General features: G+C 38.2%; 2 protein-coding genes and 1 pseudogene across 2 annotated transcripts; all 3 read right to left on the reverse strand.

Moving 5' to 3' along the window:
* Nucleotides 1-842: 842 nt before the first annotated feature.
* Nucleotides 843-21,270, reverse strand: LOC133832389 (uncharacterized). Its single transcript, XM_062262738.1, has 7 exons — nucleotides 21,143-21,270; nucleotides 20,964-21,072; nucleotides 20,247-20,855; nucleotides 19,739-19,792; nucleotides 1,442-1,797; nucleotides 1,275-1,370; nucleotides 843-1,232 (listed from the first exon to the last, which is right to left on the reverse strand). Exons 3-7 carry the CDS (start codon nucleotides 20,266-20,268, stop codon nucleotides 843-845), a joined length of 918 nt encoding a protein of 305 aa, XP_062118722.1. The 5' UTR covers nucleotides 20,269-20,855; nucleotides 20,964-21,072; nucleotides 21,143-21,270.
* LOC133832390 (uncharacterized) lies at nucleotides 20,706-21,955 on the reverse strand. Its single transcript, XM_062262740.1, has 6 exons — nucleotides 21,911-21,955; nucleotides 21,665-21,754; nucleotides 21,459-21,535; nucleotides 21,143-21,268; nucleotides 20,964-21,072; nucleotides 20,706-20,855 (listed from the first exon to the last, which is right to left on the reverse strand). The coding sequence occupies exons 1-6, from the start codon at nucleotides 21,953-21,955 to the stop codon at nucleotides 20,706-20,708; spliced, it is 597 nt and encodes a 198-aa protein (XP_062118724.1).
* A 585-nt stretch (nucleotides 21,956-22,540) lies between these two features.
* On the reverse strand, nucleotides 22,541-25,056 carry LOC133830651 (folate-binding protein 1-like; annotated as a pseudogene).
* Between the last annotated feature and the right edge of the window lie 1,077 nt (nucleotides 25,057-26,133).

The following is a 26,133-nucleotide window of genomic DNA, read 5'->3' on the forward strand; positions in this document are numbered from 1 at the left end:
TGATCAGTTTTATATTGTAAATCTTTTCTAAACTATGTTTTGGGATCCCAAGTGTAAACTTTTATGATTAGCTATGAAAAACTACTTTCTCTAATGTTTCTTTTTAATTACGGCTTAGTACACGTTTTGAATTAAAACCTCGATTAGCTAGTTGAAAGCACGATTTTAAACACACTTGGTAACGGCTCTAAGGAAGTAGGGCGTTACACTAAGGATCTCTCAACCCTCAATCACTTGGGGGGCACATAGGGTATATCGGTATATAATTTAACACGGGCAATAAGAGCACGAGTTAAGATATTTGTTTTTAGGCTGACTTGTAAATTTTTGAAGTCCAAAAAGGCCATTAAGCTAACTTGTTTGACAAAGCTTAAGGAACTTGGTAACTTGGAATTTTTTAAAATTTTAAGTCAAAGCAGATATTCGTGTGACAATAAACATTATGCTCATAAAATGTTAGAGCAATAAGAGTGTGAGAAAGTATACTTAGTATGGACTTATGAAATGTCTAGAATTTCTAAGTTAGAAAACTAAGTACTCATGCGAAAATATAAGGCATACATCAGAGTGACTTTTGCTATTCACAAAAAACTTATAATGTTTTAAGTCTAAAAAGACTTAGAATGTTTCAAGTTGGCAAAAAGAAAAGTAAAGTACAAATGCCAACAGCTCGGTCATACGAGCAAGAGTATATAACAAAATACAAAACAAAAGTATGCTAGATAGATTGTAGGATGACAACTTGTCTGGTCGGGCGGAAGCTTCTCTGGTCGGATGAGGGATCACTGGTCGACTCTGGCAGGTTGATCAACCCCTTCCTCAGCATCAGCTACTCCTTCCGATCATAATGATAGTGTGGGGGAAGCAGATGTAGTGCTGGCAGGATTAGCTGCTTCCTTGGCAGCCCTGGCCTCACATTTAGCAAGCTCCTCTGCCTTAACCTCCTCCGTGAGAAAGTCGAGGTTGAGAGGCTTGTTTAGCTTCCACACCTGATAAAAACAGTTGAAGCAGATCTCCTCGTAGCGAGTAAGATCAGCTTCTTTCTCCTGCCTCAGCTCCTCAATCTCGCGAATCAGTCCCTCGTTCTCGCGAGCCAACCCCTCATTCTCATAGGTCAGTTTGTCTAGCCGATCAATCAACGGCTTGTTGGTCTGGGTTAGTTTGTCATTCCCATCAGCCAACCTCCTAAGAGAATCATCTCGCTCAGCCACAGTTTCCTCTAACCGCTCCAACTTGGATCTAAGATCCTTTTATGAAGAAGTCAGAGTATCCACCTTAGCTTGGGCCTCCACTAGTTGATCATTTAAGACCTTGATCAACTCCTTATAGTCTACCGCTCGGTGCTGAGCATGACTGATGGTGATGAGCGTCTGCATGAAAAACAAGAGGTTACTACAAGTATAAATATAAATAACAAACTGTCTTGTGATATTTTACTTACATTCGCCAACTGAGCAAGCCCTCTCTGTAAGACGACATCAACGCTAAGTCGAGGGAAGGATTCAAAGCTTTGAATCGTTGAAGCATCATGAAGAGTCTGATCAACCACATCCTTCCCAATAGTACCAGCAGTGCGAAGTGCCTCACTCAGGCCGGTCAGACGAGTGGGGATTAGGCTCGCTGAAGGAGGAAGTGAGGAAGGGGTCAGCTGCGGGAGTGCAACTGACCCCTCAGGTTGTCTCCCTTGGCTGGGCGGTGCTTTCCTCGGGACTTTGCTCAGAGGGGTGGAGCCACTCCCTTCTCCAGACTTCCTCTTCGGGGCAGGAGGGGCATTGTAATGCCTGAACATCTCTGAATCTGCAAAAGAGAAAACACAAGATTTGTTAGTAAAAGAAATATATATAAAGCAATATGTGGATAAGTATATTACTACTACTAGACAGTTCTATAAACCCCATATAACTAAGTTGACAAACATATCACTGTGACTACTAGACCTGAGTTGAGGATTTGGTTGAGGAAGTCGTCCTCGTCGTCGGATGATGAGCTCAAGTCCCTCTCGGGCTGGATGGCTTTCCCCTTCCCAGGTTGTGCAGGAATAGTAGGTCTACGCTGGTCCTCTGGTTGGGGCTCCCTAATGACAAGATCGCCGGTCTACGGGAGTGAGGAGATGGTCCAGGAGAGAACTGATCAGTCACTACCTCAGTGTCGCGTTGGACTGATCAGTTGCATTATTTTCTTCAGTAATGCTCTCCACTGTGATGTTTTGGTTACATGGTAGCAGGCCCACCATCTGAAGATTGTCTACAATAACCAAAATTTTCACATCCTTCTCCTCGATAAACATTTTGGCCAACTCCTCTGCTCGTTTAAACATCTCTTTTGTGGGCGAGGGTTGCTCGAATGGACCCGCATGCGTAAAAGCCAGGTTGTTGGCTTTGATGTCTGATGTGAGAAAATAATCTGTATAGTATTTCCCAGGGTTCGAATTGTGAGCGATGCCACAAAGGTATTTAACCCCCTTATGCCTGTGAAAGAGGTGGAAAAAACCTGTGTTCTTATGGCTTGGGTTGGTTCTGAAGTCGAACAAGTAATGTATCTCGTGAGGAGTAGGCTCATCCCAGCCTTGCATGTAGTAGAGAATGTACAGGGCAGACAACGCCTGAATCCCGTTAGGAGCGATCTGGAAGGGAGAGACGTTGAAATAATCCGCTACTTACCGGAAGAAGGGGTGTAGCGGGATGGTCGCTCCTGCATATATATGGTGCCTACACCAGGCACAGTACGGTCCGCCAGGCCTGTTAGCTCTCTGGTGAGGGCGCAGACATATCACATTCACCTCTTTCAAGCCCAAGGCTTGGATGTGTTTGTCAAACATCTCGGGGTTGAGTTTTGTAGGCTTGGCGGTAAACCAAGAAGGTGTTTCTTCTCCTTCCTTCCTTGGTTTTTGTACAGCCAGATGCTGGATCTCGGTAGCGAATTTCTGTGTAATTTATCTCCGAGATTTGTTTGTTTTTGGCGTCTAGTGGGGTGGTCTCGAAGAAGCTGCAGTGTGGACCTCACTGCGTTCCACCACTTTTTGTACCGCTCTGCGGGCTACTTGAGGATCCTGGTCCCGCGGGAGTCTATTGGACTTCTTTACCCTCATTATCGATTGTTCAGCTTGATGAAGGAACTGCTCTTCATGAAGAAAGTATAAAGCTGAACGAGGGAGGATCTTCTTAAAGCGGCGGAGGCGATCCTCAGGAGTGCGACTGTCAGGAGACTTTGACGAGGAGTTGCTACTTTGAGGGGTGTCGATCGACTGCAGGACGGATGTATCAGAATTCGTGTGGTTGTCACCTCCCCTATAGTCAAAGCGATTCATCTACAAAATATAAAAATGGGGAGGTGAGTAACCATACAAATATAAATCAACAAGAGCAATGTTTATTTTTCTACTTAGAAATTTTTTTTTTGTCTAAGTAGTAAAATTTTAGCATGCATGGAGAAAAAATAATTTTAGTGCTTAAAAGTGCCTAAAAAGTGCTTAAGGTCCCTAGAATGAGCATGAACTAAAAGTTTTGGAAATAGGCAAAAATTATGGTCCATGTGTGCGTGCCTAAGGGGCTGTCCGAGGAGCCCATGCTATGACCGAGCGGACCCCTGTGTACAAGGGGCTGTCCGAGGAGCCAACAGATGCCTAGCATCCGAGAGGCATGTCTAGTGCCTAGGGCGTGCCATGCTTGGTCTGAGAGGCTGGATACAAGTCCGAGCGGATGCGCATGCGTGTCCGAAGGCTGGTGCCGAGATGTCCGACCAGCAGCAGCTCCAAGCGTCCGAGGGGCCGAGACGTCCGAGCAGCAATGGCGTGTCCTCCGAGCTGATGCGCTCGAGACGTCCGAGCAGATGCGCGCGAGGCTCGGCAGCTGAAGCGTGTCCTCCGAGCGGCTGGGGAGTGGCATCCGAGCAGCTTACAAGAGCCCCTAGTGGAAGTGCATCCGATCGGATGTTGTGGTGTCCGAGATGAAATTTGGTCCGAGTGGTGAGACAAAAGTTTAAGCCCAAGGCTACAGTCTGATCGGACTAACCTTTTCAAATATAACATGAGCAATGGCCGATCGGCCATACCCCATGTCCCATACCCGAACCTCAACCAAAACCCTAAGCAAAAAAAACAAAACCCAAAATCCCTAGCACAAACACTATTTCTCATCCAAAGCACACAACCACAAGATCAAAATGGGGAAATTGAAAGGTTTTCCAATGTTCTTGAGACCATATATGCCATCAAATATCCAAAAACCCATATTCATGATTTAGGTTAAAATGACTCATTTTTCTTTAAATTTCTATGAAATTGAAGGTAAAATTGAATTACCCATAACCTAAACAACATCAAAACAGCCACCAAATACATTATATCTCTAAGATTCACACATAGATTCAAGAAAAAATGCTCTATGAAGTTTCGACCACCACTTGTATTTTTCATGGAAATTTTTGAAAAAAAAATAACAACAATATAAGAGCATGGAGGAGAAGACTTACCCAATCTTGAAGAGACCTTGGAGAATGCTTGAAGAAATGAAGAGCTCCTCCTTGAAGATCTTTGCACTTTCGGCCAAGAGAAGGGAAATAGAGGTTTCGGCCAAAGAAGAGGAAGAAGATGATAGGGTTTTTTGATTTTTTGCTTTCTTGTGTGTGTGAAGGTGTGGGAGTATAGGGACCTATTTAAAGAAAAAAAAAGTGGGAATTACCACTTATTTTTGAACCCTTGGAATTCATGGGATATTTTTTCTCCCCACGACTATGAGCAGTTAATTGCAGTGATCGTGGTTTGTGGAGTTGTGGTCTGTTGCACGGCGGGAAGATGAACAGTTGATTTTTTAATAGTGCCGTCAGCTGTGGAGAAAAAGTTTATTATGTGAGACATCAGATAATAAACTAGGGGGGCAAATGTTATCCCCAAATTTTGAAAATGATGACGTGACAACAGAAATTACAAATGGCAAGGAATGGTTGGGTGACCTGGCTTAGGAGTGACCTGGTAGACCAGTGGAGAATTTTGACTGGCCAGAGAAGTGTCATGATCGACCAGGCATGACCTTGTCCAACTAGTCACATGTTTGTCTGCCCAGGCATGACCTTGTCCAACCAGTCACATGTTTGTCTGCCCAGGCATGACCTTGTCTGACCAGTCACATGTTCGTCTGCCCAGGCATGACCTTGGTCGACTAGGCATGACCTTGGCCGATCGGTCATGACCATGTCCAACCAGCCAAGTGCATGTCTGCCCAGTCAAGTGCATGTCTGCCTAGCCAAGTACATGTCTGCCCATTCAAGTGCATGTCTGCCCAATCAGGTGTGTGTCTGCCCAGTGAAGGTGTGGTCGACCAGCTTGAATGAGATATGGATCGATTAGACAAAGCAAAGCTACGCAAGAGATCCCAGAAACGGCTTCAACAAGAATCGGTCTTGGCTTGCGTGGGAATCTCTCATTTATCCCACGAATATAGTGTACTGTTATATTTTGAATATTATTGTAAATTAAATATAATGAGAATAACAAAATATCCCGATTATGGGCGGATATCATCTGTACGATCCTGAGCCTATAAATACAAGGCTTATGGCATCATAAAGAGGACTTTTTGAACTTTTGATTCGAATTCTTATTTTCTAGAGAGAGAGAGTACTTGTATTTGAGAGAATTCTTGTATTCTTGTAATCTACACTGAAGAAACTCAGTTGACTCAGGTTCATCTGATCTTGAGTGCAGATCTATAATCACAACTCTAAGTGGATTAGGCTATTACCAACACATTGGGGCTGAACCACTATAAAAATCGTCTGTGTCGTTTATTTCTCTTGAAGGTTTTTATCGTTTTTGACGTCTACACGTCGTTGGCCAAAAACGCGGTCAACACTTAGTAAATCGCACTAGTAACCATTCATTAAAAATTCCTTACTTTAATATGTTACTTACTATTTTATTCATTATATATGATCTTAGTTATGTTCATTAATATGGTAAACGGGTCAGCCAAGTTATGTTCCAACACTATCTTCATAACAGTCACATCACCTCAGTGTACAAACTCTCTTACCAGATGGTATTTCATTTCTATATGCTTTCCTCTATTGTGGCTTCTTGGTTCATTGGAGTTAGCCACTGCTCCACTGTTATCACAGTATAAAATTAGTGACTTATCCATATATGGAACTACTTCCAGATCAGTGTAGAACTTTTTCAACCGAACCGCCTCCTTAATCGCTTCACAAGTCGCTATGTATTCGACTTCCATTGTTGATTCTGCTATGCTGGATTGTTTAATACTTTTCCAAACCACTACTTCTCAACCAAGACTGAACACTGACCCAGACGTTGATTTATGATTGTCTTTGTTTGATTGGAAATCAGAATCAGTGTATCCAGTAGGGTTCAACTCACCCCTAAATATACAATTATATAATCTCTCGTTCTCCTAAGATACTTGAGAATTTGCTTTACTGCAATCCAGTGTTCCAAACTATGATTTGATTGATAACGACTCACAATCCCTACTACATAGCATATGTCGGGTCTAGTACACAACATGACATACATTAGACTCCCAACTGTTGAAGCATAGGGATACTTTCTCATATCCTCTTCCTCATGAGGTGTCTTAGGACACTATTCCTTGGAGAGAGTAATTTGATGTCTTGTCGGTAGCTGACCTTTGTTGGAACTCTCCATAGAGAATCTTTCAAGCACCTTATCAATATAATTAGAATGAGAAAGTTCCAAGAGCTTGTTCTTCCTAACCCTTAGGATTTGGATTCCTAGAACATAGCTCGCCTTGCCCAAATCTTTCATTTGGAACTTTTTGGCTAACCACTTCTTCACGTTTGACAATGTCTCTACATTGTTTCCAATGAGGAAAATGTCATCAATGTAAAAAGCTAGGAAAACAACTACTTTTCCTTTGATGTATTTGTACACACATGCTTTGTCAAAATTCTGTTCGAAGCCAAATGTTTTAATTGTTTCATCAAAGGTGTTATTCCAAAATCTAAATGCTTGCTTTAATCCATAAATGGATTTCAGCAACTTACATACCTTTCGATCTTCCCTATTCTTGATGAACCCTTCTGGTTGTACCATATAGATACTTTCATCAAGAAATCCATTAAGAAAAGTCGTCTTGACGTCCATTTGCCATATCTCATAGTCATAGGTGGCAGCTATTGTAACGTCCCAAATTACCTAATAAGGCTTAGGGCCTTGATTAGAAGGCCATGATAGAAAATTATGGAAAATTAATTGAATATATGTGATTTAATTATGGAATATGTGTTTATGTGATACATATGTGCATCATTATATGATTTTGTGAGTTTTATTATAATATGACTAGATATGCATGTTTAGGTGTATTAGATATGCAAGTGGGCCTATTTCTTATTAGAAAGGCAATTTTCGTAATTTGGCCCGTTACAAGTTTATTTGGGATATATGTGCATATATGTGATATATGTGTGAGACCACATTATTATGTGGATATATTTGGGTTACTCGGCACGACGCGATCCTAGGGAGCAAGTTAGTAGGAAAGTCCCAACAAGACCAAATGCCTGACTTGGGGTGAGTCAGGTGGCATTTATGGGTATTTAGTATATTATCGGGAATTATCATGAAATGGGAAATTGTATAGTAATATTCCAAGGATATTGAAAATAATGGGAATTGTGAAATGTTAATTATGATTAACGAGAAAATGTGACAAAAGACCATTTTGCCATTAGGGCGGGTGATGAGCAAGTTAGTGGGCAAGGGTAGTTTAGATATTTCCTAGCCTTAGAAGAGATATACTCAACAGCCTTAGAACTCAGTGGAACCAAGGGAAACACTCGCATCAGCTCTCTCTCTCTCTCTCCATATGTTCTCTCACTCTTTCTCTGTATTGGTGTAGGATTGTTTTAGGAAGCCAAGAGAAATTAAGGGCTGGAGAGCTTGGAATTGAAGGCTTAATTTTGGAGTTGGCTTAGTAGATGCTAGGGGGACATAACCATAGTTGAGGTAAGCTGTAATTCTTTATTTGATGAAATTTTGTTTTGCTTTTATGGTGTTCTTGAGCTTTGAGGCTCAAGGTGTTGAATTGTGAGTTTTAGTGAGATTTTGAATGAGTTTAGGGCTGTGTTTTTTTGGTGCTAAAGTGTTGATGATGTTTTGGGGGATTGAATTATGGTTTTAAGATTTATATGGGATAATTTTGGTAGGATTTGGCTGAAGAAGAAAGTTGGAAAAGCTGGGTTCGTAGGGTCGCGCTGCGACCCTGTTCTTGGGGCGTCGCGAACCGCGTGAACCTAGGGCCTGGGGTTTCCTATTTTTCCTAGGCGCGCCGCGACCCTTCAAGGCTGAGTTGTGGTGCGTGTCCCTAAGATTTTGGCAGGGGAACTTTCTAACTTGAGGCGGACCGCAACCCATAAGGTCCCGCCACGGCGCGCATAGGGGAAATTGGCCAGGAAGGGTTTTGAGTAACGAGAACTCAAACCTAAGGGCTCGAGATCGATGCTACTAGCCGGTTTAGTAGAATCCGATGTCTCAGAGGCTTGGAATCGATATGAAAGCCTTTATATGCTCGTTATGGTATTATATATTATGGTGTGACTAGGTTACCGCTAGGGGCTCGAGTATTGTTCTTATTATACGTTGCACTCAGATATAAGTAAGAAAACTACACCCAATACGTGATATATGCGATTAGGGCTCGACTTGTTGTTAAGTATAATTATAAATAGAGCTCAGGCCTCTGAGAGTGAATAAGATTAATATTATGATTGTAATCATTAATTAAGCATGCTTTGAATGCTTTGTATCCGGATAATTGTTAAATGATATACAGTTGTTCTCATTATCTGTGGAATTAGAGCTAGGCCCTGTTAAGGAACAAGGTTATTATTGTATTTGGATTTAATTGGCTGAGCTATATGATTAATATGTATGCATACTTGTATTATCTGAAGTATGCTTATATGTATCTGGTTAAAGCATTGACATATTAGTCAAGGAAGGCAATAGCGCGCTGTGCACTGGTCGAGAGGCTTAGGCCTAATCAGGGACGTACTATTACATTGGTCAACCATATGGTCATTTGGAAAGAATAAAGCACTTGGCTAGATCTATGACTAGTTACTCAAAGCTAAGGGAAAAGAGCCCCAAGTGACTCTATGGTCACTTATCTAGGGCATAGGGCCCCAAGATGACTCTATGGTCATCTATTCAGGGCAGCAGACCCCAAAATGATCCTATAATCATTTATTTGTAATTTTAGACATTCAAGAGTAGGTTATTACTGCTAGGCATGCTAGATATGCATTTGGAATTTGTATTTACCATTTATACACATGTTTAAGTTTTGTTACTGAGCCTCAGCTCACAGGTGCTACATAGTGCAAGTTAGGGGAAAAGGAAGTTGGACCAGCCATGAGTTGTTGAACTTCAATGGCGGTGAATACATATGCAGCTGCTCGACCACCACGATCGGGGTTATCTTGGAGGAACTAGGGTTGTATCCCTTATTTTGCTACCTAGGTTGGCTTGGCTTGTAACTTTTGAACTATATATATCCTTTTAAACACTATTTTGGGATGCCATGTATGATCGTAATTATTTTAAATGAAAAGTCAACATTTCCTTTGACCAAATTTTTTAACCCTAACCCTTGTCACTAACCTTTGTTACACGTTTATTACCAAAGGACTTGATTAGCAAGTCTTGCATTATTTAAAGTACATAGTGCAACGGTCGTAATTAGGAGGACGTTACAATTTGGTATTAGAGCTGCCAAGGTCTAAGGGTTCCTGAATACTAGTCGGGCATGTACACTCGCCACTAAAGACAAGCTCGACTCAGGGTTTGGTAACTATTTATGTGATTAAGTGTTTAACTATTTAAATGAATGTGTAAGCCTTATCTGCATGCCTTCTTAGGGAGCATGAGGTTATCTGATAGGGGCTAGGCCCATTGATTGTAATGTGTGTTTTAGGAAGGTGTTTGTTAGCACTATGATTGATTATAAATGTTAAAGAAACACTTTTAATGTTGTTAATTGTATAAAGGCCAAGAAATGCTTATTAGCACTGTTAATACTGGCAGGGATTAAGGAACATGCTTATTAGCAATGTTATACATGTATATGTAGGGAAAAATTAATTCAGGATCTTGTTTACTTTCTTGTAAATCATATATTAAATATATTAATATAAAAAAACCTAGAACATATTTCTAAAATTGAATTCATATAGAGAAAATGATAAGAACACTTACATTATTGTGCAGCGGAATGATTGAGTCATTCCTTCAGTTTCTCTAACTTTTGTATCCTTTCTGTCGCAGGGTATCACTAAGAAACTGAACCGTTCTTCAATTTACTTCACAACCTTCCAAAGTATCCTTAGAATCACGTAGACTAGAGTGGGAAATTCTCAACACATGAGATAGACACAATAAGAAGAAGAGAAAAGAATATCGAGGATAAGAAAAGGACTTATGTTGTAGAGAGATTCTTAAACCCTAAAGCATCAAGACTAGATCTTCTGATTTTCTGTCAGATAGTCTTTATGTCATCTGTTTTCAACTCTCACTTAAAATTCATTTTATAGGATCAATTAGCTTACTTATTTAATTAAAAAATCAATAAAATAATAGTCAATTATCAGCCCAAGGTCGAAATTGCCATGGGCCATAGGCCCGTGAAATTTCTCCTTTAATTATAAGCTTGTTAGACTAAAAATCAAGGCCTGTATTATTTTCTATTGATTAATTAATTAATTAATTATTTAATTAATTATTTATAATTTGAACCTTGATTTAAACTTAATAATATAGACACCAATTTGTCTTAATTAAGAAATCTGCCCTATAATCTCTTTTCTTCTCTAAATTGTAGTACTCTTTGAAACTATCCAAAATTGATCTGGTAAACTTTGATAATTCTAATTGATAATTAAATCAATTAATTGAGAATATCTATATGATTTTATCCAAGATACCATGGGGACCATGGGTCTATGAAATCAGGTTCTAATAAGTTATCATAAATTTAACAAATAAATTTACTAACTTATTAATTCATTGTGACTCCACTTAAAGACTCAGAATTGCACTCTTGAATTCATAGAACGCTCTATAAGTAATATAGATACGTTATTAATTATCAATTTTGACAACCATAATTATCACTTAATCCTCTATATACTGTCTACAATGAGTTGGGACTAAATACCGTAATATCCCTCATTGTGTTTTATCCTTAAAACACTTAGTTCATCGTAAATGATATTTCAATAAACTAATATTAATTACTGAAATGAGTTCTCTATCATTTAGCTCCTTAAACCAAACTAAAAGGAAACCATCATTTTACTTCTTCATCAGAAGCTATAGATGTCCATATCTATGATTAACACTCCCACTCAATTATACTACCGAGTTCCCAAGATGTAAGTAGGCTAGTTCATAGGGTAAGCTGGTAACGAACAAGTCAAAGCACTCAAATAATACAATCAGTTAGAATACTAACCACTCAGAATTGAGATTGAATTGACCTATGGTCAATTATATGATATGACTACAATAGATAATAACGGTATGTTTACTTATCTTATCTACTATCAATATCGGTCATGTCCGATGAAACAAATACATCCGATCTTATCTACTTTGCTAATGTTCTAGAAAGAACATAACACTGCAATGTGTAAGTAGATCATGTCGTAGATTGGCAAGTCAATGTAAATCCTGTGCACTGACTAATCTTAAGACTAACTTATTTTAAACATATAATCATATTTATATTCCACTTTGATTACGTCGCAATAAATATGATTAGCTATATGCTCGGGATTTAATAGAATTTTATATTAAACAAATAATCATGAAAATAAAACATGTGAGCAAAGTGATTGACCAAGTCAAAAAATGATTTCTATTCTCTTATTGATAATAAAATGAGATTACAAAGAAATTGGGTTTTGATTAGGGCATCAAACTCCAACAAACTCCCACTTGCATTAATTGAAACTAATGCCTTAAATCTACTAACTCATCACCTTGATATGCTTATCAAATGTAACATCTGGCAGTGTCAACGTAAACGGATTCGCAAGATTGTCTTCAGATGCAATCTTCATAACCTTCACATCTCCCCTGGCCATATATTCTCAAATAATGTGGTACTTCCTTTCTATATGCTTACTCCTCTTTTGACTTCGAGGTTTTTTTGAGTTGGCTATCCCTCCTGTGTTGTCACAAAACAACACAAGCGGTTTATCCATTTCTAGAATAACACCAATATCTATATAGAACTTCTTTAGCTAGACTATTTCCTTAGCTGCTTTAGACACAGCTATGTACTCACCCTCCATGGTTGATTATGAGTTCGCAGACTACTTTACACTTCTCCATATCACAGCTCCACCCCCAAGAGTAAGCACCATTCTAGAAGTAGACTTCCTATCATCCACATCAATCTGAAAATCTGAATTGGTGTAGCCTACAGGGTTCAGAATACCACCCTTGTAGACTAACATATAATCCCTAGTCCGCCTTAAATACTTCAGAATATGCTTAACTGTTATCCAATGTTCTGATCCTGGGTTTAACTGATACCTCCTCACTACTCCCACTGCATAGCAGATATCTGGTCTAGTACACAACATAGCATACATCAGACTTCCAGCTGCAGATGCGTAAGGAACTTTTCTCATTGCATCTTCCTCTTCAGGAGTCTGGAGAGACTGCTTCTTTGAAAGATGAATTCCATGGTGAGATGATAGACATCCTTTCTTGGAATTTTTCATTGAGAAACGTTCAAGCACTTTATTGATGTAAGCTGCTCGAGATAGAGCTAGGAGTTTGTTCTTTCTATCCTTAATGATCTGGATACCTAGAACATAACTTGCTTCACCCAAATCCTTTATCTGGAATTGAGTGTTCAACCAATTCTTCACATCTCACAATTTCTTAATATTGTTTCCAATGAGTAAGATATCATCTACATAAAGAATCAGGAATACCACTATTTGATTTGCCTTCAGTAGGTAAACAAAAGGCTCATTAATATTTTTTTCAAAGTCATAAGTTTTGATTATTTCATCAATTCCAAGGTTCCAGGAACGAGATTGTAATGCCCCAAATTTCCTAATAAGGTTTAGGACCTTGATTAGGAGGCCGGGAGGGCCATAATTGATTTATTATAATATTTAATGATTATATGCATATTTACGTGAATTATATTATTATATGATGGTGAATGCATGCATATGGGAGAATTTAATATTGTGAGTGTATTTTGGTAATTTGGCCACTGTGGGCGTAATTGTATATTTTGGGTGCATGATTGTGATTAATTAATATAGCCACATTATAAGGTGGATTGGTTCGAGCTATTCGACATGAGACGATCATGAGATGTAAGTGTTCGGTCTAGTCATAACGGGTTTAAGCTTGGGGCTCGGGGTGAGTCTCGGGGTGATATTTATGGTTATGGCGATCCCGGGGATTTTAGGGTAACGGGATATGAATTATTGGTGTTTGAGGATATTGAAATTAGCGGGAATTGGGAAGCGTTAATTATGATTAACGGATTAAGCTAAAAGTTCCAACTTTACCCCTAGAGTAACTTGGAAGACTCTAGATGACACAAGGGCAAATTGGTCATTTTGGGGGTGGATATATATGAGATTTAAGTGGCTGTAGAAGGTGGTGGAATAAACAGAGCAAAACAGGGGTTTGCTTCCTCTTCTCCCGTACATCATCTCCTTCACCTCCCCTTTGAGGATTTTTGAGTTCTTGGTGGAGTTTCAAGCTAGGGAAACTTAAGGGCTGGATTGGAGACTTGATTTGGCTTGTGAGGGAGGTCCAAAACCGGTTTCAAGGTGAGCTTTAGCCACTGGTTTTTATGCATGCTCTGTTTTGATCATTAGTTTCAGCCTTAGAGTTTTGATGTGGGGAGTGTGAATCAAAGGGGGTTTTAGGGTTGGTTTGATTGGGGTTTGATGTGAGTGAGCTAAGGGAGTTATGTGGGGGTTTAATTACATGTTTGAGGGAGGTTTTGTGAAGGTTTGAGGGGCTGGTTTGAGAGGAAATCGCACAGGGAAAACTAGTTCGTGCGTGGGCGTTCTTGCTGTTCTGGGCTGGGCGCCGCGGCACAGCAGGGGTGCGCCGCGGCCCTTGGCGTCTGGCAGAGGGAGAGCCCTCTCTGTTTGAGGGTGCGCCGCGGCGCAGCAGGGGAGGGCCGCGGCCCTTAAGGTCAATTTTGCTAAAAATGTGTTTTTAAGCTTAGGGATTCAAGCCATAGGCCTCGGGGTTGTACCTAGTACCTGGTTAAGTAGGGGTTGATGTCCCGGAGGCTAGATATTGATTTGGAAACTTATGTTGATCATTTTTATTGATGATACCTTATATTTGGTTATGACTAGGTGACCGCCAAAGGACTAAAGGTTGATCGTTCTCAAGGGTCGTTCTTTTAATAGTTCTAGCTCGACTTTGAGGTAAGAAAACTGCACCCTGTGTATATGGGACATGCGTGGTTAATATGATGCATGTTGGTTGATTAATGAGTATGACGTGCATGGCTATTCTTGATGCATGTTGGTTGGCTATTAAATGTGACATGCATGGCTGTTATTGGTGCATGTTGGATTGTTGAATATATTGCATATGATGCATAAGAAACATGTGATTAGGACATGCTTTGTATACTGGGTATGATATTGTTCAGAGCTTGAGCCTCTGTGGTTGTATATGGTCCTAATTGTACTGGCATCTGTTTAGAAAGCATGCTAAATACCTTGTCTATGGATATTGGACATGTGATATATGTTTGGTGGCATGGCTTACCTGTGTATGGCGCTGACTTATTAGTCAGAATTGACAATGGTGTCAGATCCGTCTGTGAAGCTGTGACTTATTAGTTGAGTTCACCACGGGCTGAGCACTGGTCGTGTTTTACCGACCCAAGGGTCGAAAGTGGCAGAGCGTAGCGAACGCCGGCCCGATTAAAGATTAGATCTAATCGAGGTCGGCATTGAATGACTCATATGGGGTATTAATGCTGGACCGACCGGAAGGTCAATGAGAACTATAAGCGCTTGCCTGGTCTATGACCAGATGTTTGTAGCCAAGGTATATGACCCCGGTGACTGTTTGTCACATGGCCAAGGGACGCTGTCCATAGCACGACTCTAGGGTCGGGAGGAAGGTTATGTTGGTGACCATTCACCATGCACCTGTCCTAATCAAACCTACGAAAGGATCACTTGTCAGTTAAGCCCTGGTGACCCTATCGTCACATGGCTAGAAGGAGCGATGCTCATTATTGTGATTTTTGGCTATTGTAACCTATTTGCTTGGACTGATAGTCCTGAATGGTTATTATGATCGTTGTTGAGACTATGTCATGCTTTATTGTGTTTTCTTGCTGGGCTTTGGCTCACGGGTGCTACGTGGTGCAGGTAAAGGCAAGAGGCAGCTGGACCATCCTTGAGTTGGAGAGCTTAGGTGATGACGTGTACATATGCAGCTGCTCGCCCGCCACGGCCGAGGTTTAAAGTGGAACTAGGGTTGAACCCTGTTTTGCCGCTTAGAACGGCCTGTTGTAAATATTTTCTGTAATAAACTCTGAAACTTTATTTTCGGGATCCCAATGTATAAACTAAACGTTCTAGTGAAACGTTACATCTTAACCAAAGTTTTTAATCCCTAAACCGCTAATCATACTTAGTTCACGATTTTGGCCAAATGACTCGGTTAGCGAGTTTAGCACTGTTTACAAGGCACACCGTAACGGTCCCTGGGGTTGGGGCGTTACAGAGATGCTTGATTAAGTCCATAAATGGACCTATTCAACTTGCAAACTTTTCCTTCTTGTCCAGCTACTTTAAATCCTTCTGGTTGATCCATATAAATCAATTCGTTAAGCTTCCCATTAAGAAAAGTTGTCTTGACGCCCATTTTCCAGATCTCATAGTCGAGAGCATCTGCTATAGATAGGAGGATGTGAATGGACTTGAGCATGGCTACCAAACTAAAAGTTTCCTCATAGTCCACGCCTTCTCTTTAGGTATAACCCTTTGCCACTAATCGAGCTTTATAAGTTTCAATCTTTCCATCAACACCTCTTTAATATCTTGTAGATCCACTTGCACCCAATGACCCTAAAGCCACTAGGTGCTTCCACAAGAACCCAAACAGAATTTGAGTACATGGACTCCATTTCCTATTTCATGGCTTCGAGCCATATTTCATTTTTAGGGCTAGCCATTGCCTGTTTGAAAGACAACAAATCATTGTCACCAGTGTCACCAACAACCATATTGGTTTCACCATCCAAACCATAGTGAACTGGGTTCCTAGAAACCCTCTCACTATGATGAGGCTTCGTGGGATACCATCTCCTCTAAAACTACTTTGCTGTGTGGTTGAAGTTTTGGACATAGTCATTTTCTAGAAAAGTAGCATTCGTAGAAGTAAACACTTCCTTTTCTAAATGACTATAGAAAATTCCACCCCGAGTGCCTTTACAATAGCCAACAAACATGAAAACTTCAGTTCGTGGCTCTAGCTATCCTTCCTTTTTCCTCAGGACGTGGGCGGGACACCCCCAGATTATATAATGGCATAAAATAGGTTCACAACCATTTTAGCGCTCTAAAGGTGTTTTGGGGATTGATTTGGACGGTACGACATTGAGAATGTCGTTCACGGTTTCAATGGCATTTCCTCATAATGAAGTTGGTAGAGTTGAGTAACTAAGCATGCATCTAACCATTTCCAATAAAGTTCTGTTCCAACGTTCCCCTACACCATTTTGTTACGAAGTACCTGGGGCAGTAAGTTATGATAAAATTCCAAGTTCAGTTAAATGATCTTGGAATTGCATATCCAAATATTCTCCACCCCTATCAGATCGCAAGATCTTTAACATTTACCAAATTGGTTCTGAGCCATAGCTAAGAATTCCTGAAACTTTGAAAATGTTTCTGAATTCTTATGCATTAGGTAAAGACATGAGTATCTAGAGTAATCATCAATGAAAGTGACAAAATACTCAAAACCACCCCTGGCTTGTACATTCAAAGGTCCACAAACATCTGAATGAACAAGTCCAAGTGGTTCCTTGGCTATATCACCCTTTGCAGAGAATGGACGCTTGGTCAATTTTCCTTCTAGACATAATTCACAGACAGGTAATTCATCTAGGGTAAGTTCCCTTAAAGGCCCGTCCTTTGTAAGTCTTTGAATTCTATCATAGCCAATGTGACCTAGTCTCAAGTGCCATAAATACGTCATGTTATCTTTATCGATCTGTTGACGTCTATTGGTCCTAGTTTTAGCTACTTTGAATAAATCATTGTTAAGAGTGATGGGTTCGTTAGGTCGCAGAATATAAAGCCTGTTTTCTAAACATGCAATACACAATTATGATCCATTGAAAGAAATAGATACATTAAAACTTGTGAAAGTCATAACAAATTGTTCTAATTGCAACATGGAAACTGAAATTAAATTTCTACTAAAATCTAGAATAAAAAATACATAATTCAAATTTAAAAATTTATTTCCGAACTTCAGGCGAGCTTTTCCTCTAGCTTGGACTGCAACAAATGCTCCATTCCCAACTCTAAACTTTAAGCCACCTTTGTCCACTTCCTCCTGCGATTCAAGAAGCTATAAAGAATTACAAACATGGTTAGTAGATCCAGAATCAATAATCCAAACAGATTTATCATTTTCTAATACACATGTTTCCAAGATAAATGAACTATAATCATTACCTTTATTTTTCGCTGCTAGAAACTTGGGGCAATCTTGTTTCCAAGGCCCCTTCTCTTTGTAGTGAAAGCATTTACCTTTACCTTTCTTGTTATTTTTCTTCCCCTTAGCTGTCTGTGCATTTGGTTGTGCACTCTTCTTTGTAGCCTTTGGAGGCTTGGGGTTGTCCTTTTGTCCACCTTTCCTCTTGTTTCGAGCTTTCGAAGATGAAGGTAGGTTAGCTTCAGCCTTAGCTGGATCAGCAGCAGTAGTAGTAGTTGTCCTCTTTTCTCCTCCCTTACTTGGTCCTCCCATGATAGACTGAAAAGTCTGAAGCTCGTTCATGAGCTACGTCATACCATAATTGAGTTTATTCAACACATAGTTGGTGGTGAACGGCCGAAAATCGAGAGAGAGATTGCTGAGGATTAAGCCGACTTGAGTTTCCTCATCTATTATTGCTCCGTGCAGTTCAGCTTCCTGAAAGTAATTTTTCATTTTGATCAGATGATCACAAACATGTTGAGACGGTGCCATCCGAGCATTGGCATATTTCTTGGTGGCCTCAAAATGAGTCTGCGCTGACTTGGCACCAAATATGTCATGGAGCTAATCCATGATTTCGTAGGTCGTCTCGACATTCTCCATCTTTGTCTTGAGAGTGTCGACCATACTAGTCAACATGTAGTATCGCACCTTATTGTTAGTCGACTGCCAACGCTCATACTTATCCCTCATAGACTTGGTAGCTCATTCAACAGGAACTTTCAGGGATTCCTCAGTCATGAAGAACTTGGAGTTTTCACCAATCAACACAATTTGGTTTTTTTTTTCCATTTAAGGAAGTTTTCTCCAGTGAGTTTCTCCATAGAAAGTTGAGAAAGGATGGGAGTAGACACACTACTACAAAATTGACATGGGACGATGGTTTTAAACCGTCGTATGGACTCTCGTACGTCGGTTCTAATACCATCATCCCATGCATTGTCATGCCATGTAAATCATGACATGACGGTTTAAATAAAAGCGTCATCTCTTGTCGTAAATGAGACGATGGTTCCTATACAAGCGTTGTCTCTTGTGGTACATGAGACGACAATTTCTGTGCAAGCGTCATCAACTGCAGTAAATCAGACAACAGTTCCTACTCAAGCATCATCCTCCTGCAGTACATGAGATGACAATTTATGTGCAAGCATCGTCCCCCGCAATACATAAGACGACAGTTTTGTGGAGACCGACGTCCCATGTAGAATATGAGAATTTTTTCATTTCTCTATTTTCAACCACTATATTCATTCATAATTTCCTGTGTAATTACAACATAGTTCAGACAGAATCAACAGGCAGAAATAGAACTCAGTATGTTCCAAATCTAAAAATTACAAGATCAAAATATACATTTTATGGTATGTTTGAGTTTTATGATACATTTTATGGTATGTTTGAGTTTTATGACATTTCTTACTCTTTGTTTGAGTTTTATAAGACACATTGATCTTACTTTATATCTTTAAATGTTATAAAATTATTTTTTTAATTAAATATGTGAGGCGTATGCCACTCACAAAAACAAAACGCCTTGAGGAATATTAGCGGTATTTTAAACATTGCTTGCTACCAATGTATCAGTCCAAGTGTGACAACATATTCATTGCGATATCATTTATAGGAGTATTGTCATTAAAATTTTGAAGAGAAAACATTAAAGTATAAAAGTAAATCGGACAGCAAATACCCTAATTTACTAGCTTAGCCATCTATCACAATCAACACAAACAAATCAAACAACACACATGTTTTCATCCATATATCACGGCAGCACACAAAATTTTCAAAACCTACTTCACTAATACATGCAAGTTTTCAACCTTCTGTTATCACCGCAGCACACAATTATAATCCCAGAACCTACTTCACTATGGATGAATATTTAAGATATTCAAACTCCTAAAATACACATGTATAATATTAAAAAGAATAAAAGAATAATAATACTACTGCCAGCAAATGTACCTGATAATCGCCCGCATGATGACGACACATCGCTTGCCAGGTGATGAATAATTGCTTTAAATAGAAAATTTTCAATATAATGGATTAGATCTAAGGATGATATGCATATTATATAAACCTAGCTATCTATACTTGCGATGTTAATTGAAATTTATAACAAAATAGGTCTAATATCCAATCAATTTTTTTATTACTGTTGTAAAAGGAAAAAAAAATGCAATTATGACAGTTAAAGGTAGATGCAGGCACTAAACGAGTGATAGATTGACTTAGTTACTTATTTGCTTATTACCATGGGACAAATGATTTTCTCATTTTCTGAATGAAATGTATAGGGGTCAAACAGAAGCTTCTCTATCCGTATACAATAATTCAAAATATTTTACCAGGAACAAATAAAAAAAAATTCATTTATTTTTATGAAACTTTATTTTATTTTTTATGAATTTAATGAGACCATATTAATGGATATAAATATCCCAGGAACATAGAAGACCATTAGGAGCACCTTTCGTAGGGGGTCTCTCCATCTGTCATGCTTAGGAGTGTTCCTCCAGTGTCCAAGAAAAACTCATCATCTTGTAACAATGTTGTATGTTTCTGTTGCAAAGAGAGGTTACGATTTACTGCATGCAGATACTAGAGAAGTGAGATTACATTATTATAATCGCATTAAAAATATAAAATAAATAGAGTAAAATTCAACTTACTAAGACTGATATTGGTTGGATTTAGCATAAAACGCATATCTTGCGACTTTGCTAAATCTATTGGTCTTTGTCTACTGGTAAGCATAAGTTGAATTGAAGAGCATATATAATGGTCCGTTCATGCATATGCATACATCCGCAAGCAAAAAATAAAAGAAAGCATCAAAAGTGCATGGGCGATGGTCTTATTCTTAGAGACTACAAAGTAAAATGAACATAGTCGTTATGAGCAGGACGAAAAGGACCAAACATTGTTCCTAAAGAAAATTCAGAACTTCACTATTTGCTCCCCAACGCAAAAGAATCTCTGCACAATCCATATGTTCATTCTTTACTGCAAAAAACAGTGGCGTTTCTTTCATCTCTGTCTTGTACTTGATACCATCAGGATCTTCCAGTAGAAGGATCTGTCAGCTCAAAGTTAAAAAACTAATAAATTTCTAGAAAGAAACATATGCATATCTATCAACTCAAAGAGAACACCAGACTAGATTGACGTGAGATTTTTTTCATACCTGAAGTGCCTGTGAGTTACCATTACCAGCAGCCGTATGAAATGCAGTCAATCCTAATTTATTCTTTTGGCTCACTCTAGCGCCATGTTTAAGGAGAAGCGATAGAATGCTGAGGAAACAAGAAAATAAAGTTTCATTTATTTTAAAACAAATATCATGAAATTATTAAGCCAACAAACCTTGAGCCTGTTAAATTCAGCAACTGCTGCAAGAGATGCTTTCCAACCCCCTTCATCATCAGCAGAGCGCACGTTAAACGCAAACCACTACCTTCTGCCTTTAGGAAGGTAATCAACATGAAAACCCTATACAAATAAGAAAAAAATAATCAGCAAACCTTCATATTTACAAAAAAATGAACTCCTAAACCCTTTTCCCAGAGTTTTAACCACTGCATCAGGTTTTCGATACCCAGTTGAACCATAAAGGATAATTTTGTTCAATATCTAGTTCAGGTCTGAGATGACAACGTATAAATACAGGGAAATCGCATACGATTGAGTATTTACTATCTGAACTCTACTAAACAACTGTAAATATGTGTTCTTGAAAGGAATTGTTTCGGAATTAGACTGTAGAAACTTATGGGGTTCATTGTTATGTCCTGAATCACTTAATATTAAACTATCAAATAGAATACACATATATCTACTACCATTTATTGAAATATGAATTTTATGAGATTTTAATAAAGTTCTTGCCTCCATGAATTGTACGATAAAATCAATGAGCTTGTGCTTCTGCATATCCTCACAGTGGTAATTTGTTATAAGGAAGCTAATATCATAACCCTGCATGCAAAGCAGCAAAAAGAGCAAATGAATAGACTGATAGTCCTAAGACTGATAAAATGTTAAATTCCATATACACACAGCAAGTAAATCTGTATGTTAATGCCAGATTCTAGAAATGTCTTGACCACTACAGAAGTAACAAAGACTACGTACCTGTACTGGTTTTCTTCTAAGCACCTGAAATGCTTCTGCTCTCATTGACAAAAATCTAAGAATTTTTTTAGTTAGTATGTTTTCTAGTTCATCTGCCTGCTTCAACTATGCAAGAGGAAAATTGATGTACCCTTATCAGACCTATAATATGAATTGTGCCGAAAAAAGATTCGAAGTTGAAACTTACAGGAAAAGCCCATGAAGGGCAGGCTTCGTCTTATGAATTGTGCTGAAAAAAGATTTGAAGTTGAAATTTACAGGAAAAGCCCACATAGGGCAGGCTTCGTCTTATGTGAAAAAGTCTCCATATTATATCACACACAATAAGTAATTTTGCATTCAATATATTCAATTATCTTTTAAGAAAGAAAAAAAATGATTTGCCGTGCATATAAAAATCACCAAATCATGCATGGAATGCCCTCTTTATTAGTGGTCCACAATAATCACAAAATTTGGGCTATGTAAGAAGTTTCTATATTACATTTCTACAACACATTTTATTATACATTTGAATCTTACTATTTAAGCCTGACTTGATTGATCTCTCATGCTGTTAAAATAAAAAATTGGTGAAGTTCTACATAATAACTATAAGGTTCATTCATATATAAATGAAGATCCATAATATAATCATAACTCAAACAACAAAGACCGCTGACGCAGTTTCTCACCATAAGTTTCCATATCAATGTGAAAATAAACAGAGTTAATAATATTGATAACATAGACTCAGTTATCTCAAACTGTTTAAATTTTCTGAAGTAAACAAGAATTGCTCATAATTACCTTGAGGCTTATGCGCAATGAATTAATAGATGTTTCAATTAAGCATTTCTCAGCCTCGTTTCTACAAATCAAAACCTGAAAAAGTACTTCTAATTAAAACGTGATCTATAAATAGTATAAATACACACTGCATAAGATTAAGAACTTCTGTCACTAAAGTAAACATATGATACTTACCAGATTCAACAGAAGTTCTGAGCTAGTCCTGAAAGTTATGAAGAAAGCTATCACATATCAATAAAAACACCAATCCAACATTCAGAAAATTATTCTTTGACTCGTGAAAAACTAAGTCACATGAAAGTACTCATATTTCTAAAAAGAGTGGCACATGCTAACAGCCAAAAATACCTTGGTCAACTGTGTGTTATTGTATTTTTTTGATACATGTCAACTTCTAATAATAAAATAGTAAAAACAAAAAGGAAACAAAAATTGTTTTAATGTTACAATAACTAAACTAACTATGCTAGACAAGTAATTTAATAATACATTTCCAGAGGAAAATTGATCAACTAATTATATGTTCACATATAGAAAAATCATCTTTTACTTGCCTTCTTATTTGCTTGGTAACCAGGATAGTTCTGGTTCATTTGGGCTTCCATTTTCCTAGCAGTGCGTTGAATAGCAGCTAGTTTCTGACGATGGTTGTGACTTTTCCGTTTGCTCAAAAACAATAATCCAGCTGTAAGAACCATCCCTCCAACTGCCCATGAAACTCTATCAGCAAATGCCATTTCCAGCACCCACTGATGAAAATCATCTAACAGGCCTGCAGCCCCAGTTTTCTGGGGCATTGAAGATGACCGTGAAGATTTCCATGAATCAGAAATTAAGTTTAGACTGGCTTTACCACCATAGCAAGATGTTTCTTCACCAAGCAGATCATCTTTAACAGCAAATCCTGCAGCATGACACAACTCTGTGCCATTATGAACCCACTGTGAAGCCCTACCACAAACAAAATCATTTACCCCACATGGTGCTAGAACCTGTGTCATTGCCTCCATGGAGAAGCAAGCATCAGAGCAAGCATTAAAAACTGTCACACAAAGAGCTGCATAATCTAGGAGGTCCTGGATGAACGCCAACTTGTGGATTACATATGGAACATTCTATTAGCTCCCACAATTGCAAGCACTCTTGATTGGCCTCCCCAGTTGAAGCAAGCTTCCTTATGTTTAGCAGTGCAGGGTGTGTCTGAGCCACATCACAACAAGTTTTTTGGCAGAACACCCTGCAAAGTGTCAGATCTTTGGATCCCCTGCTAACCTTTTTTGGAGGCTTCCCGTCAGATGAGAATGGTGGAAAGCGACCACCTTGGGAAACACAGGGTCCATCGGATTTACCAGATGAGAAGGGTAGGATCAGAGTAAGGAGAAACAAGGAAATCAGAGAAGCGTAACCCATTTGCTTTTCAATCCGATTCATTAACTGGTAGACTCAGCAGCGAATTGACTCGGAAGCGGTGGGAATTACGCCATAACGTCTTGATCAACAAACAGAGTCTACTGTGTCTTATTGTATGATGAGGTTTTCTTTGCATTAATCAAAGAGTCTTCCAATTTCTGCATCAATCATCAAAATATTACGGGGAAATGAAAGCCACTTGCTGATAATTTGAAAACGGAAGTGGTGAAAAGAATAATTATCGAAAAACAATTCATCTTAAAATCAGTCAAATTGTAGACAAAAGTAAAACAAGTTATCTATGAACAAAAATAAAATCTGGGAATTTTGAGAGTAAGCACCTCAGTACTTTACTTTGAAATTTTATAGAATAACACAAAGATAGATACAGAGATGCTAAAAAAGAAAAAAGGATGAAAGAAACACAAATGGAAGATACTTAATAGAAATTACGATCTTGATTTCTGCCCATAGCTTTACCGTAATTTCTTCTTCTTCTTTCTTTACAATACAAAGACATACAATGGTACAACATGAGTCAATACCCTTACAAATTCGCATTTACAGAGAAGAAGCCCCAAATAACCAAACCTATTATCAAACCCAGAACAGAACTTAACTATTTCCCACATATAATAAATTCACCACAAAGAACAACCAAGAACAACCAAATATGCTAATGCCGGAAATCACCAAATCTAAAAGAATGTTGTTTGAAAGAGATGCTTACCCAGATTTTCCCAGACACTAGAAGTTCTTGCTTCCCCAAATCTGCCCAAAAGTTATGCCTTTGCCGTGCTCAGAAAATTAATGAGATGCTCGGATGCAGAGACAACAATGTTTGTCTCGTTCGGCACTTCATTGACAGGGACGACGAGCAGTAGCAAAAGAAATTGGGAGAAAAAAGAAGAAGAAGAAATCGGAAAAGAGAAACAAGGTCAGAGGAAAAATAAAATAATATCTTTAGTTTTTTACTTTTATTAAATAAAATCTTATTATAAAATCAATTTCTTTAATTTCCTTTTGGCCCCAAATTTCAAAAATCATCTCTATTAAGTCCTTTACTAAATTCATTTTATTTTTTAAAAACCCCATTTTTAATTAAATAATATTTTAATCCAATAATCTTGACTAATCAAAACTCTTTCTTTTAATCCCAAATATTATAATTAAATCATAATTTATTTTAAATCTCACAAATTTTAGGATAAACCTTTCATCCAATTAGATATATATTATTATTTATCCAAATAAATGATAATATAAATTTAGAGGGAAATATTTCTTTATAGTCTCAAAATTGGTATTGATTAGAAAATTCGTATTGTATTAGACAACAGTTTAAGTAGAAATGTTGTCTCATGTTAAAAATAGGCATGTTACAACAGTCTCATTCGAACTGTCGTTTCATGTGAGTTTTAATTTGCATGGCACAATAGTTTGTGAGCGACTGTTGTATCATGTATATTTTTAACATGACACAACAGTTCTACTACAAACGTCATCTCATGCATGTCGTCTAAGTACAATTTTGTAGTAGTGACACAGCCATAATGATACTACAAATGATCAATAAAATAGAAATCAATCACATTTTCTCAATAAAACTTCTATTCACACAAATTTCAAGAAATAGCACAACATATAGCAAAAATATGTAAGATATGAGAAAAATACAAAAAACAATCATATCTCTATTTCTTTAGGATTTTAACTATTCTATGATATCGTTGTCCCAGTTGGCAAGAGTCAAAGAAATATCATTAGTTAAACAGAGTTGTAAACTCATTTAATAATGGACACCATTATTAACAACCTACTATTCGATAAAAATAAGAAAACAAATTCTCTTATTTTATGAGCTAGACCCACAATTTCGATAATCATAAATTTAGTCCTAGTAGTCACTGTAGGGGTGAGTCCAGTAGAATTTTGACCTATAAGTATCTATCTTTCGAAATCTTACCTTGTCAAAATAATGAATGAACACCTTTCGTAGGGGGACGAATCAAAGCGTCTCG

This window comes from Humulus lupulus, chromosome 4, assembly GCF_963169125.1.
Source record: "Humulus lupulus chromosome 4, drHumLupu1.1, whole genome shotgun sequence".
Classification (NCBI taxonomy): Eukaryota; Viridiplantae; Streptophyta; class Magnoliopsida; order Rosales; family Cannabaceae; genus Humulus; species Humulus lupulus.